The sequence below is a fragment of the Vigna unguiculata genome, chromosome 2, assembly GCF_037176805.1.
Source record: "Vigna unguiculata cultivar grain cowpea cultivar isolate G323 ecotype 2 chromosome 2, ASM3717680v1, whole genome shotgun sequence".
NCBI classification, from domain to species: domain Eukaryota; kingdom Viridiplantae; phylum Streptophyta; class Magnoliopsida; order Fabales; family Fabaceae; genus Vigna; species Vigna unguiculata.
Window position 1 is genome coordinate 36,452,807 of NC_140793.1, and position 12,724 is coordinate 36,465,530.

General features: G+C 34.6%; 2 protein-coding genes across 2 annotated transcripts; both read right to left on the reverse strand.

Annotated features, from left to right (window-relative positions):
- Nucleotides 1-57: 57 nt before the first annotated feature.
- Nucleotides 58-5,184, reverse strand: LOC114171141 (type IV inositol polyphosphate 5-phosphatase 7-like). The gene is made up of 13 exons (XM_028056355.2): nucleotides 4,573-5,184; nucleotides 4,293-4,383; nucleotides 3,934-4,008; nucleotides 3,741-3,825; nucleotides 3,537-3,641; nucleotides 2,763-3,453; nucleotides 2,449-2,642; nucleotides 2,230-2,338; nucleotides 1,974-2,122; nucleotides 1,566-1,820; nucleotides 769-864; nucleotides 468-639; nucleotides 58-349 (listed from the first exon to the last, which is right to left on the reverse strand). Exons 1-10 carry the CDS (start codon nucleotides 4,600-4,602, stop codon nucleotides 1,595-1,597), a joined length of 1,755 nt encoding a protein of 584 aa, XP_027912156.2. The 5' UTR covers nucleotides 4,603-5,184; the 3' UTR covers nucleotides 58-349; nucleotides 468-639; nucleotides 769-864; nucleotides 1,566-1,594.
- A 2,935-nt stretch (nucleotides 5,185-8,119) lies between these two features.
- Nucleotides 8,120-10,129, reverse strand: LOC114171153 (putative 12-oxophytodienoate reductase 11). Its single transcript, XM_028056363.2, has 5 exons — nucleotides 9,876-10,129; nucleotides 9,658-9,798; nucleotides 9,433-9,563; nucleotides 9,142-9,318; nucleotides 8,120-9,066 (listed from the first exon to the last, which is right to left on the reverse strand). Exons 1-5 carry the CDS (start codon nucleotides 10,112-10,114, stop codon nucleotides 8,462-8,464), a joined length of 1,293 nt encoding a protein of 430 aa, XP_027912164.1. The 5' UTR covers nucleotides 10,115-10,129; the 3' UTR covers nucleotides 8,120-8,461.
- Between the last annotated feature and the right edge of the window lie 2,595 nt (nucleotides 10,130-12,724).

Sequence of the window (12,724 nt, forward strand, 5' to 3'; positions counted from 1 at the left end):
ATCTCAACAATAAAAAAAGAGCACGCAGCAGAAGAGGAATATTGTTTGATATCAAAGACATCTTTATCAGTGAAATCATTAATCATGTGCGAAGAGTCAGAAATTCTATCAATAGTTAGCTACAACTTTCTTTTTCCTTTGTAATTACAATTTCTTTTTCATCATCACTGTAGCAATCAATGTATAGTATACATCAAAATTCATATTTTCTCTGCACTCGAAACAAAAAAGTTAGCAGCCTAATGATTATGTTGACGCACTTTTCGACTTCATTCAGCCATCATGAACATTCTCCAAAAAACAACTAAAGAATCATTAATCAGATAAAAAAATGGTCTCTTTCCGCCTCCTGCACAACAACAAAGAAAAAGGAAAAGCTTTGATCATGAGTATGCGTGCGGCGTGCGTATCACTAGTAACTCATAGAAACAGAAGGCAACATTAACAAGAAAAGAATAATGCAGTACCCAATGATTGTGCAAGAACACAGAAGAGAGTTTTGAGACATTGAAAAGTTGTGTGTTTGTTAATTGGCTATCAAATAATGCACAGTGCTTAAGCTGGCGTGAGATGCTAACGAGATGATGATGATGATGATGAGTAACTTGTTGTACTGATCATGTGTTAGGCAAGGCATGACTGTACAACAAAATTACATGTTAGCACCTCACAATGAAAAAGCTAAAGTTCAAATTTGACAAAAGAGGTTGAGAACAAAAGCAGAACCAAGAAAAGAAGTAAAGGTAAAAACAAAAACTAAAAACTAACCTTTTTCGGTATGCGGGAAATGGGTTGTTTTGTTTCTATCAATCTCCATAAATAACATTCTTCAAAGTGAGGTGACTCCGGCTTGTTGACCAAGTCCTGAACAGTGATAGATGCATGCATGTAAGATTTTGTATTCGTAGAGGGTAAATAAATAATTGTGGTGACACTCGGTGACATGTCTAAGACCCTAAGTTACGGGGAACAATTTACTTATCAAGTCAAGTAGTATATTTGTACACTCTTAATTACGCATAAGTTTATCAGTAAATTCAAATATATAAGATTAGAGAAGCAAAATATTTTTCTTTTCGGATATCTAGTAATAATTTTAATAAAACCAGGAGTTGTAGTTGCACATCTTGTTGTACAAGTAGGTCCATCACTTATGACAGTGGGAGGAGGGGGAAGGACATAAAAGCAGAAAAGGTTGGTTGAGACAGACTGATAAGACTATGCAGTGAACACATTCTGATTATTTTGACTAACGGATCGAAGAAATCAGTTTCTGTATATTGAAAAGAAAGGTACAACTAGTAGGATTGAACACATCAAAATCCAGTCTATTGTGTTCAAATATAATATAACTCAGTTGCAGCTTCTGAAAATTTGTACTTGTGGTCTAACCAATAACATAAAATAAGAAAAAGGCCTCATAGATAGCCCTTTGGGGAAGGGAGGGGGTGATTGCTTTGCACATGCCATGTGCATGAATTTAACATAAAAAGAAATAATTCATTTTGGGTACCTAAGCTTGCCACAAAAGCAAGAATCTTGTGTTTTTGGAATTGAGAATGTACCTGAAATCCCAGATTTAGTCCTCCTGGTATCAGAAAAAACTTAGTTCGGTATATCCATGGGAATATGGCAAGAGTTCTTCCACCTCGATTCTGTTCCTGGAACAACAGCTCACACTTTTCTTCAACCTTCCATGATTTGCCTCAACCTCAGCCGAAAATATGCCATAAACTGGCTTGTGATCTGAAAACCTTGATTCTCCACGGACATAGGATAATTGATGGAGACCTTCTCCATACCACAGTATCCGATCACACCTATAAAAAGGAACATATTCACATTGGAACAAGTTGCAACATTTCAAAAAAAACTTTTCATAATCGCTCAATTTATAGCCTTTGTGAAGTTGGGATGTTTGTTCTTAATTCTTATTGCTTTGGTCAGGTGACAGAAGATGATGATGATCTTACCAAGCAGGTGTTCGCCTTTTCTCCTTTGGGTGCATGTCATCTCCTGCATATCTATCTGAATTGGTTGAATACTTGTATGTTGGAGGAAAATAAATCTTTCCTTCATTCCATCCAACAAATGCACGACCCCTCTTTTGTTCTATTCTCAACTGCAAAAAATAACAGCATAGATAGATATTAACATTGATTTTTTTGTTAGCCAGCAATCCAGTTGAAGGTACAAGAGAAATTAGAAATGAAAACTGTGTAAATGTACCTGGTCGTTCTCCAATAGTGCTCTCCAGTTTTGCATCTCAACAAGAGCCTTAGCAGAACGGTAGGAGAGGACAATTCGATAGTTCAAGTCTCCAAGCCATATAATTCGACTAAGGAAATGAATCCAAAGTTAAAACATGATGCAAAATAGGCAAATTCAAGAAGGGCATCAAATTACATAAGCATGTTAATACTAAGTTGTATACGAGTATGTTCTTACTCATGCTCGAGGATTGTCTCCGGAGACTTCTCATTGTCAGGACCATGAACACGGGGAAACCTTGTCTTCTTCAGAATCTCTATCACATCAGAGTTTCTTCTCAGTTCATCACCCTCTTTCTGTCCTGAGGTTAAGTGGCTACAAATGAAGCAAAAGCTTGTTTCATGCACAGACATGCTAATTGAGATGGATCCCTGAAAATACACAGGCAGAATAACTCTCATGTCAACCGGTTTCAACTATTCAACAAATTTTCCATGAATATATGAAACGAAAAGTTAAAGCAAGGACAATGATGACTCCACGAAAACTACCTTATTTCCAAGATAACCCATCAATCCTCTACCAACACATGATACTTTCATGTTTCGAACATGATCCTTCAATTCACTCCTCACCCATATGGTAAGAAATATTCCTACCATTTGCTTACTTGCAACAAGGCAGTATCTGGAACGCCTTGGCATGGCATTTCCATCTTCGGTAGAGGCAGGACCGCCATGAGACAACGGTGAAAATAAGACAGTGTTTGGCGAATCTCCAAGGGCATTGTCATCATCAGATGAGCTCCATCTTGAGTAGTCACTGGGTCTGGAGTAGTCACTTGCTCTGGAATAGTCACTGGGCCTATAACCCCATCTGAAGCTGGGATCGAAGTCACTTTTCCTCTGACCAAAAATTACACGATCACAAACGCTGAATCTTCGATCCAGTCGAGGCTGCGTATTCGAAGGATCATTGTCAATTCCCCAGCTGCTAGAAGTTGTTTGGAACGATCGACGATGGAAGAGTGATGAATTCCTCTGCCTAGCCGATCCCTCAAAATCTACATTTGATTCTACCACTGGCTGAGGGAGTGGAGATGGTGCATAATACCCACCACCTCCACTAGAACCAGGAAGATTGTTTAAGGTTCTTCCGATGAGAGCAAGCCATTTTTTAGCAGGACCGTTGTCTTCAGCGCCTAAGATGTTACCAACATTCAAGGGAACTACCTCTTGAAATCTGTAACACAAATATGTCGTTAACAACAACTAGTATTAAGGTTGCTTGGAAAAAACATGGCATTAAATAGTACCAAATCCTACCCTAGAACATAAATATCTGCAGGTGGTGAGGCATGAAGCCAATCATCTATACTCAAATTTCTTGGTGGAGATCTTCCGGCCACATTCCATGTAGCAACAAAAACGCTGTTCATAAAGTAAGAGAAGCACTCATGAAAAAATTGGACTCGTGAAAGCAAGATTTGCTTTTCCTGGTGAAAAATTAAGGTCAAAGAAAAAGCATACCTGTAGTTATGGACATCGACAATTCGAGGATGGTCAAGACTAACTCTGCCTCGCCTGACCTGCTCTGCGTTCCTGCTAAACTTCTCTGCACGATACAATGAGGGGTTGTAAACAAGAACAAGTGAAAAAGATGAAGAAATTTCAAATGGGTAATTATTCAGAGAAAGGATTTGGGTAATTCGTAGTTCTGTACCTGTTTTGCTCTTTTTGATTGTGCAAGGCTCTCTGTCGGAGAAGCTTTTCCTGCTTCTGTATTCTGCGTCACCTCCTGGAGAAAGAATTAAGTTACAATGCATCAAATTATAATTCCTATGAGGTTCAAAAATCGTGGAGAAAGAAAATTGGGAATGCGTAAGAAATTCAATGAAAATTTGGCAAACTTCGTTGTAGATTTATAAAAACAGAATTTGGCAAACTTCCCTTAATTTCTCCCCCACAATGCGTTAGCATCACATTGGATTGAAGCATGTGCATGTTAGTGCCCAGTTCCAGTTGAAAACCATCACTTTGGAAAGTAAGTGTTTAGAAGAAAACAAAAACAAAGACACCAACCTCCATGAGCAGCACCATTTGATTGGTACGAGTCTTCCTCTTTGGTTTTGATATTGAAGAACTTTCTCACCATTCTCTTCGACCATGAGAGCTTCACAATGCCCAAACACACAAAAACAGTCAACAAGTTGCGAAAAATTGAAACATGCAAATGATTACATAATCAAAATGCAGAATTTCATTTCCCAGAAGAACATAAAAACAAAACCGACAAACGAAAGGAGAGATTTTTATTTTTTTTTCAGCAGCAGAGTTGAGTCAATGACGAGAGGGTAAAAACCTTGCTTTTCTTGGAATTGTCGTCTCTCATTGTTAATCTTGCACCTCACACAGCCCCTCAAGTATGCTCCGAAGTTCTCAACAATTGAAGAAGCAAAAAATTCTCTTCTTGTGAAACCCCTTTGTGAGAATAAATAAACTCTCGTCTGGTGCAAAGCTTCTCAACTTGAGAACAACAAAGAAGGAAAAGAGAGACAGCGGAATAGGTGAATGTGATGTTCTGTTTCCCTCTGGTGATGATGCCACAACCAGACCCTTAGAAATTTAAGAGGAAGGAAACAAGGTCCCCGCAAATATGCCACCAACTAGAAAGAGAGGCAACGCCTTTAAGTATTTAATGCCTTTAGCTGAGACCAGGAACAACAAGACAAGACGACAAGCAAAGCAATAGAGAGAGGTTGAAGCAGTGTTTCTCTCTCATGGAAAAAACACACTACCTCGTTCTTTGCAACAACAACCAAGTATCAAACTTGAACAGAATAAAGCACTGTGAAGGTTAAATATATTTATTTTTTAAAATGGTAACCTCTCAGTTGAAGGGGGCAGAACAGAACCGGTCGTTTAGCTTTAACGTTTTGGTCAGATGAACAAAGGCTGCCCCTGTTCAGCAAAGTGAGTGAGATCTGGCACTATCTTATAGCTGTAATCTTTCTTCACGTTTTGGTCTTCCAACCAAAGCAAAAGCAGTTGAATAAGGAAAAAGATAAAAGGGTGGTTGTGAATATATCTATTGATTTGGAAAACGTATCTGTCTCAACCTATGTGAAATGTGTGTGTTTTTTTCTTAGTCTTTTGTTAGACAAGGAACGTTTGTAGCACAGGGTGTTGCATGTACTCCAAATTTTTTTTTTTTTCTTTCTTATATTTCCATGGATTTGTTGTGACAGAATGTAGATTCATAGATAGTATGCTGTTATTGGTTGGAAAGACAACAACCTAGTAAATTGATACATCCACGTGAAACACAACTTCTATATTTCACAATTTTTATGGTGAAACTGGAAAAATAAACACTTTAATAAAAAATATAAAAAAAAACAGAACCATTTTGTGAGTTTTTTTCTTCTTTACAGTCTCCGGCGCCGTCCAAGTTGCTGCTTTTGAAATCCTCAAACAGTCAAGAGTGCATGCATTTCTTTCCCATAAAGAACTATGTCAAAAAAGAATGAACCACTATTTAGTTTCAGTTTCGAAAATTGTGAATTTCTTAAGGAAACCGATGCAATAACGAACAATGACAGTGTGATAAGTACAAATGAAATCCGAACATAGAAAACTGAATGCAGATAAAAATAAGAAACGTTTTAGGAGTTTTATTGGAGAGATATAATATTAATGAAACCTGAATTCAATTATATAAAATATTGATACTATTGTCAATATAAAACTTCAAAGAATTATAAAAAATAAAGACTCATGAACCTAAATTTATTATTTTAAGATTTTAAATTAAGAATAATATTAATACCTTATATAATTGGACTCAGATTTTATTAATGATGTGTCTTCCCAGTAAAATCGCTATATGTAAACCTAAGATACTTGTGAAAACAAATATGATCAAAGCACAAAATGGGGAGGCCAATTGGAACCTTTTCTTTTGCCTCGCGAAACTTTCGAAGACATGAGTTTTCAAATCAAGTTATCTTGTCAACGAACATAATCTTCTCTTTATGTGAAAAATGTTTCGTAGATTATGAAGCATCATAATAAACCTGTGTTATAGTCACTAAAAAGTTCAAAATAAATTAGTGTGAAGAATAAAATATATGTGTTTATGAATTGAAGGAGTCACTAACATGGTTCTGTGCTTAGCTTCACGGAATAGAGTTGGTGATGTGATGATGTGACCTACTTTAACTTTTTGCTAGATTTTAAGAGTATGGTTGCGTTTATTCGTTGTTAATTTGGCTCTTTGGAATTATTTGAGGAGAGAGAGAAGAAAAAGGTGAACATTTGAATAAAATAACTTGTGAAAGGAAAAATGGGGGCGGCAAAGAGTAAGAAGATTTGGGCCATATATGGTAATTGAACATGTCTAAAGAAAAAAGAAGGTGGGCCCACAGTTTTGGGTGTAGTCTTAATCTATTTGTCTTCTATCCTTTTTAGTACTGTTTGCAACCTAAAATAAACAAGATCTTCTTTGGTAGTACATAACCTTGAATAAGTCACAAGGGGATGCTCTCATCAATGCTATGCAGGAACATAAAGTTATTCAAAGGGTTAAATATGTTTTTGTCCTTTTACTTTTTGGTAAATCTTGAAATTAGTCTATTTTAAAATTTTAGACCAATTTAATCATTTGTCTTTCAAAATACGTGAATTTAGTCATTTTAATTAAATTTTGTTAAATTTATTTGACATTTCAAACGCGTTTCATAATAGTATTTGACTTAACATTAAACAAAATATTTCAAACAGTATAAACAACTCAAGTAAATCCTGAAATGTGTACGAAACATCAAATAAACCTAACAAAATTTGAGTAAAAAAACTAAATTCATGTATTTCAAAAAATGAAGGACTAAATTGGTCCATAATTTCGAATTGGACTAATTCCAAAATTACTGAAAGTCAAGGGAAAAAAACATATTTAACCCATTAAAAAACGAATATCTACAGTAATTATAATATTAAAAGGAATAAATATTTTTTAATGAGATGAATCTGATTTATAATCACGATCTGATCTTACCAAAAATAGGTTTAGAGGGTAAAAACTCATCCCAAAATAACCAGAATATTAAAGGATACTGATTTTCCAACTTATAAAAGGAGAATGAATTAAATACTGAATGCTCTGGTTTAAAAATTTCATACTCCTTCAACTAGAACAAAATATATATTTTTAACTTTGCCTCGTTCCAGTATTTTTAACTTTGTTTTACATAACGTGATTCTTTTATAAACATTGCTGTAATGATTGAAAACATATAGTAATGACACATGCCCGACATGATCAAGACAAAACTTATATCACTGGCTTATTAAGTCTTTCAGTGCACCCAATTTTCAACCTTTTAAAACTATGATATCAAATAATTTGTATCCGTTCAATTTCGTGGAAGACTCTACACTTTGTTAGAGGAATCAATAAACATTAAATAGAATATATATATTTTTTAACGAAGGAATAATTTAGTTAAGAGGAAAGTAAACTTCTTTACTTTAAGTATTTATCTATTTATATTATTTTTTACTGTTCAAGTGATTATATTACTTAAACTTTATTTTATATCTAATCCTTATTTAATTATATTAAGATAATAATTGTGTTGGTTAATTTGTCGGTGATATGGACTCTTCTTGACTAACGAAATAGGTTTGAATATGTCTTTACCCCGTGAAATCAACTAACTCCCAATCTCAACTAAATATATAGTGTTGAAAGAAAAATTTCATTTCCAGTGATGAACTATATAAAAAAACAGAATGAACTATATAAAAATTTCATTGGTGCTTTTTGCCCTTATTTCTTATTTTGGCGCGCTGTTGAAATATAGAAAGGTTCGAAAATTATTTTTTAACCCAAAATCAAAAAGAGAAAGTTGTTTAAGTAATGATTGTCAGGTTTATTTAAACCACTAATCAAACTTTTGAAGTACGATTACAAAAGTAAGAGGAGACATGTCTCGGTTCAAAGAACAAAGCAGAGTACTGCAACAAAAACAGGTGGTGCCGTCGCTTTTGCCCAAAACATGCAGGGGTTCCAGCGACATCATCACAACAATAATAGTTCCACAAACTAAATGCCCTAACAATTTAGAACATGTGTTAACTGGATCCAAAGCCTTGGCAGAGAATCTCAAGAATATTATGTGAATGAAAATCTTACCAACAAGATAGAAAATGGCAAGGAATTTGCAGGGGAAAACAGGTTAGTAAGAACCCTAGGATGCTACACCGTTCGATTCTTCATCAAGAAACGGATAATCGATGTACCCAACAAGCGGATCAGGATCCTCGTGGTAGAATGTCTTGCGATTATACTGGTTGAGAGGAGCATTGAGAGCAAATCTCTTTGGCAAATCTGGATTGGCCAAGAACAAACGGCCATAGGCAACAAGATCAGCCCTGTCTTCAGCAATGGCTTTGATCCCATCTTCCCGGTCATAACCTCCGGCAACTATAAAAGTGCCATTGAAGACCTTTCTCATTGGCGTCAGGTTTTCATCTGGACCTCCAACACTTCCCATTCTGGGTTCCACCATGTGACAGTAGAGAATGTTATACTTATTGAGTGCATTGACCATGTAAAGCCCCAGTTGCAGGGGATTTGAGTCACCACAATCGTTAAAGTCTGCAAAAGGTGATAACCTAATTCCAACTCTATCAGCCCCAACCTCATTCACAACAGCTTCAACAACCTCCAGAGGAAGTCTGCACCGGTTCTCGAGGGATCCACCGTATTGATCTGTTCTGTCATTAGCCTGGTCTTTCAAAAATTGATCAAGTAGGTACCCATGTGCCCCATGGACCTCAACCCCATCAAAACCTACAATCAGTGAAGTCAGTTTGTGAAACAATGATAAAAGCATCTGTTGAAGCAAAATGGAATGAAGTTAGATACCAGCTTCGATGGCATTCCTTGCAGCAATTCTGAAGTCATTGACGATACCAGGAAGTTCTTCGGTCGTTAGGCGCCGTGGTGGCGTGTGTTCGATATATCCAAGGCCGTTAGCTCGAGGCGTTGGTGGCAGTGGCTTGTCGGTAGAAGAAATGGGTGCTTGCCCATTCGGCTGATAACCTGTAGAAATCAGAATGCAGTCACTCACTCAGTAATCAAGAATCCAAATACGGAGAATGATTCATTACAAAAAAAATATATAAATAAAAGAATCTGAATAGGGAAAAAAATTACTTGAATCTGAAACCCTTCCTACATGCCAAATCTGGCAAAAGAAGATACCGCCTTTGGCATGAACGGCATCGACGATGGGTTTCCATGCTTCCACCTGCTCTTTCGTCCATATGCCAGGCGTGTTGGGGTACCTTCAGGGTGGGATGGGATGAGAATGAGTCGTGTTATATGAAGATGAAGATGAAAATGAAAAAGAACGAGAATAAGAATAAGAATAAGAAATACCCTTGAGCGGTGTCGGAAACTCCGGTAGCTTCGGCGATGAGAAGGCCACCGTTGGAGGTTCGCTGAGAATAATAGACGACGGCGTGGGGTTGCGGAACGTTGTTGTAGGACCTCTCTCTGGAGAGCGGTGCCAAGACAACTCTGAAAAAACGATGAAAAATAAATGAGTGTGAATCGAAAAAAAGAGGGTAGAAATGAAGACACATGTATATACCTACCTGTGAGAGAGATTGAATTTGCCCATCTTGTAGGGAGTGAGAAGAGGAATTGCCTGGTGAGAAGGAGCGGTGGCGGCGGCGGTGGCGGTGGCGGTGACCATTGTGGTGGTGTTAGGGTTGAAGTTGGATTTGAAGTTGGTGGAGGTGGAGATGCAGTTATAAATAAAGGAGAAACGAATGAATGATTTGGAAGGGAATAAAAGGAAAGAAGAAGGAGCGTTGAGGATGACGTGTGCCATTGCGTAACAGTATTATTCAGCTTGAGTCTCACGAAAGATCGAACGATCTTTATTTACTTATTGACAATGGTTTTTCTCCTGAGTTCCCTGTTCTACTCAAACACGGTTGCGTATTTGCGCAAGTGATATATGGTAGGGTAGCCATAAATGAAGCATTTGAATTGAAAGGAACGGGGTTGAGTAGAGTTAGTGGTAGAGACAGAGATTACGTGGCATGGAAACAGTGGTTATTTTTCAAACTCGTGTCAATTATATTAAAATAATCCTAATTCACTGATCACGTTATCTTAATCCGAGATTAAAAAGACAGATGAATACAAAATTAGAACTCAACTCACTCAACCTTCCGTTTCCGTTTTCGTTCCTAACTGTCCGTGCAGGATGTGACATTCGACAGCAACAACAGACACTTCATTACATGATGTTTTTTTTTTCATCACGAGAATGCTCTTTCTCGCTCACACCAAAATTAATTATATTACGTACCAGAAATTATAATATTACAAATTTTTTTATCTATTATATTATCTAGTGACTCTCAAATTTTTTGTCTCTTGATCTAAGAAATCTTTTTGTGCACTTCTTTCTCTCTAATATGTCAAATTCATATTCAAAAAATCAAAAAACACAGCTAATAGGACACTGGAGAGGCCCTCCATTATTACACAATAGCAATTGGGAAAACAGTTACGCAATACACAAATGAAGTTCTTAACAACTCAGAATTGAGTTTGACCAAAACCTATTGAAATTATTATACATGTTTCTTTCTCTGTCTGAATGTGAACCACGTGTCTGATATGATAGTGTAATGTTTCTTTTTCTATCGACATTTTCGGCCAAAGCAATCCAAAGATAAGTGGTCGAAGATGGTCCGTTATAAATAGACGATCCCTTGAATGTTTGATGTGATAATTTTTTCAAAATGATTGAAGAAAACACACAATCGAGCGGCCCTCGTCCTTTATTTTGATGGAATTTTATCATATCACAATTATGGGGATCTCTACTTTTTTTTATCTACGTTTACGATCTAAAAATGTTTAATTAGGGACAGTAATTTATAAATTATGCATCTATTTAACTATCTTTTGAAATTTACTGAATCTATGTTTTACTTAATAATATCTAATTTGTACATATATTTAATATAATAATTTATAATTAATAATTACACGATAAAGCTGGTGATATTGTAAAAAAAGTATTACAGATTTATCTTTAGAAGTTCAAAAAATTAATGGTAACTGATGATAAATTTCATATGCTCAACCTCGATTATTTAAAAAATTCAAACAAAATCAAATTCTGAATAACTTATAATACAAATTAAGGGTAAGCTTGTAAAATTAATCACTTTATTTATTTCTGTTTAGCTCCCTGTAGAATTAATGATTTGCACCTCCTCCTCATTTTGGTTAAAGTGGAGCAATATAACTTTCTTTTCGTTTATCGTGTTCTTGCATGTTCCCGATGTGTCAATTTTCCAACGCATCAGATCCGCGAATAGAATTTCACCAAATCCAAACATACAGGAAAGCAACACAAATGTAATAATATAATATTTTAAAAAAAATATGAGTATTTCACCAAATCCAAACATACCGGAAAGCAACACAAATGTAATAATATAATATTTTAAAAAAAATCCAACCAGTGTACAGAATAAAGAATAATTAATGTATATTAATTTTATTGTTTTTATATTGAAAATTAAAATAATTAAGTCTGTTAATCAAAATAATATAAATGCATATAATATTTTTTTTAAAAATAAAATTATTTTTCAAATTTTAAAATATAAAATAAGTAATTTAAAATTTCTAAGATCTTTACTAAAAGTGTAAGTAATTTAATTTTTTTAATATTATTAAATTTATGAATTTGTAATTAATAATTTTAAATATTAAAATATTATTTGTTTTCTAAAAAATTGAATTTGTTGAGTCAACAAAGATGTTGCAAAAGGTTATTAAGTTAGAGTAGAGAAATTTAATAAAGTATCAAATTGATACTTTAATTTTTTTTTTTAACATTTAAGATGTTTAACATTATTTTTTTTTGTTTTTATATTAATTTAATTTTTTTATGTTTAGTTATATTTTAATTTTTAGAAATATTAAAATATAATTATTTTACTATTTAATTATTTTTTAATTTTGATGGATGAACATCAAATAAAATATTAAACACATTTATACAACATTTAAGGACATTTTCGTCCTTTAATTATAATAAAATTGTATTAGTGGTTGTTTGGTGAGATTTTATTTATTATCATAGTTAAATATGAATATTTACAATATCCAATGTATATTAATTATCCTCCCAGATATTGATAGAGATGTCAACAAATTTCGTACCCGCTGATATCTGCTGATAAAATTTGCAACGGGTACAAAATGGATATTAAAAATGAATACCTGCTACCCACGGATACGGGTATTTTTGATACTCGTATGATAACGGGGCGAATACGGGTATCATAGTATTCGTATCCGTGAATAACCGTACCCACTAAACTTTAATAAAATTAGGTAAGAATATTTTTTACTAATATATATATATATATATATATATATATATATATATATATATATATATATATAT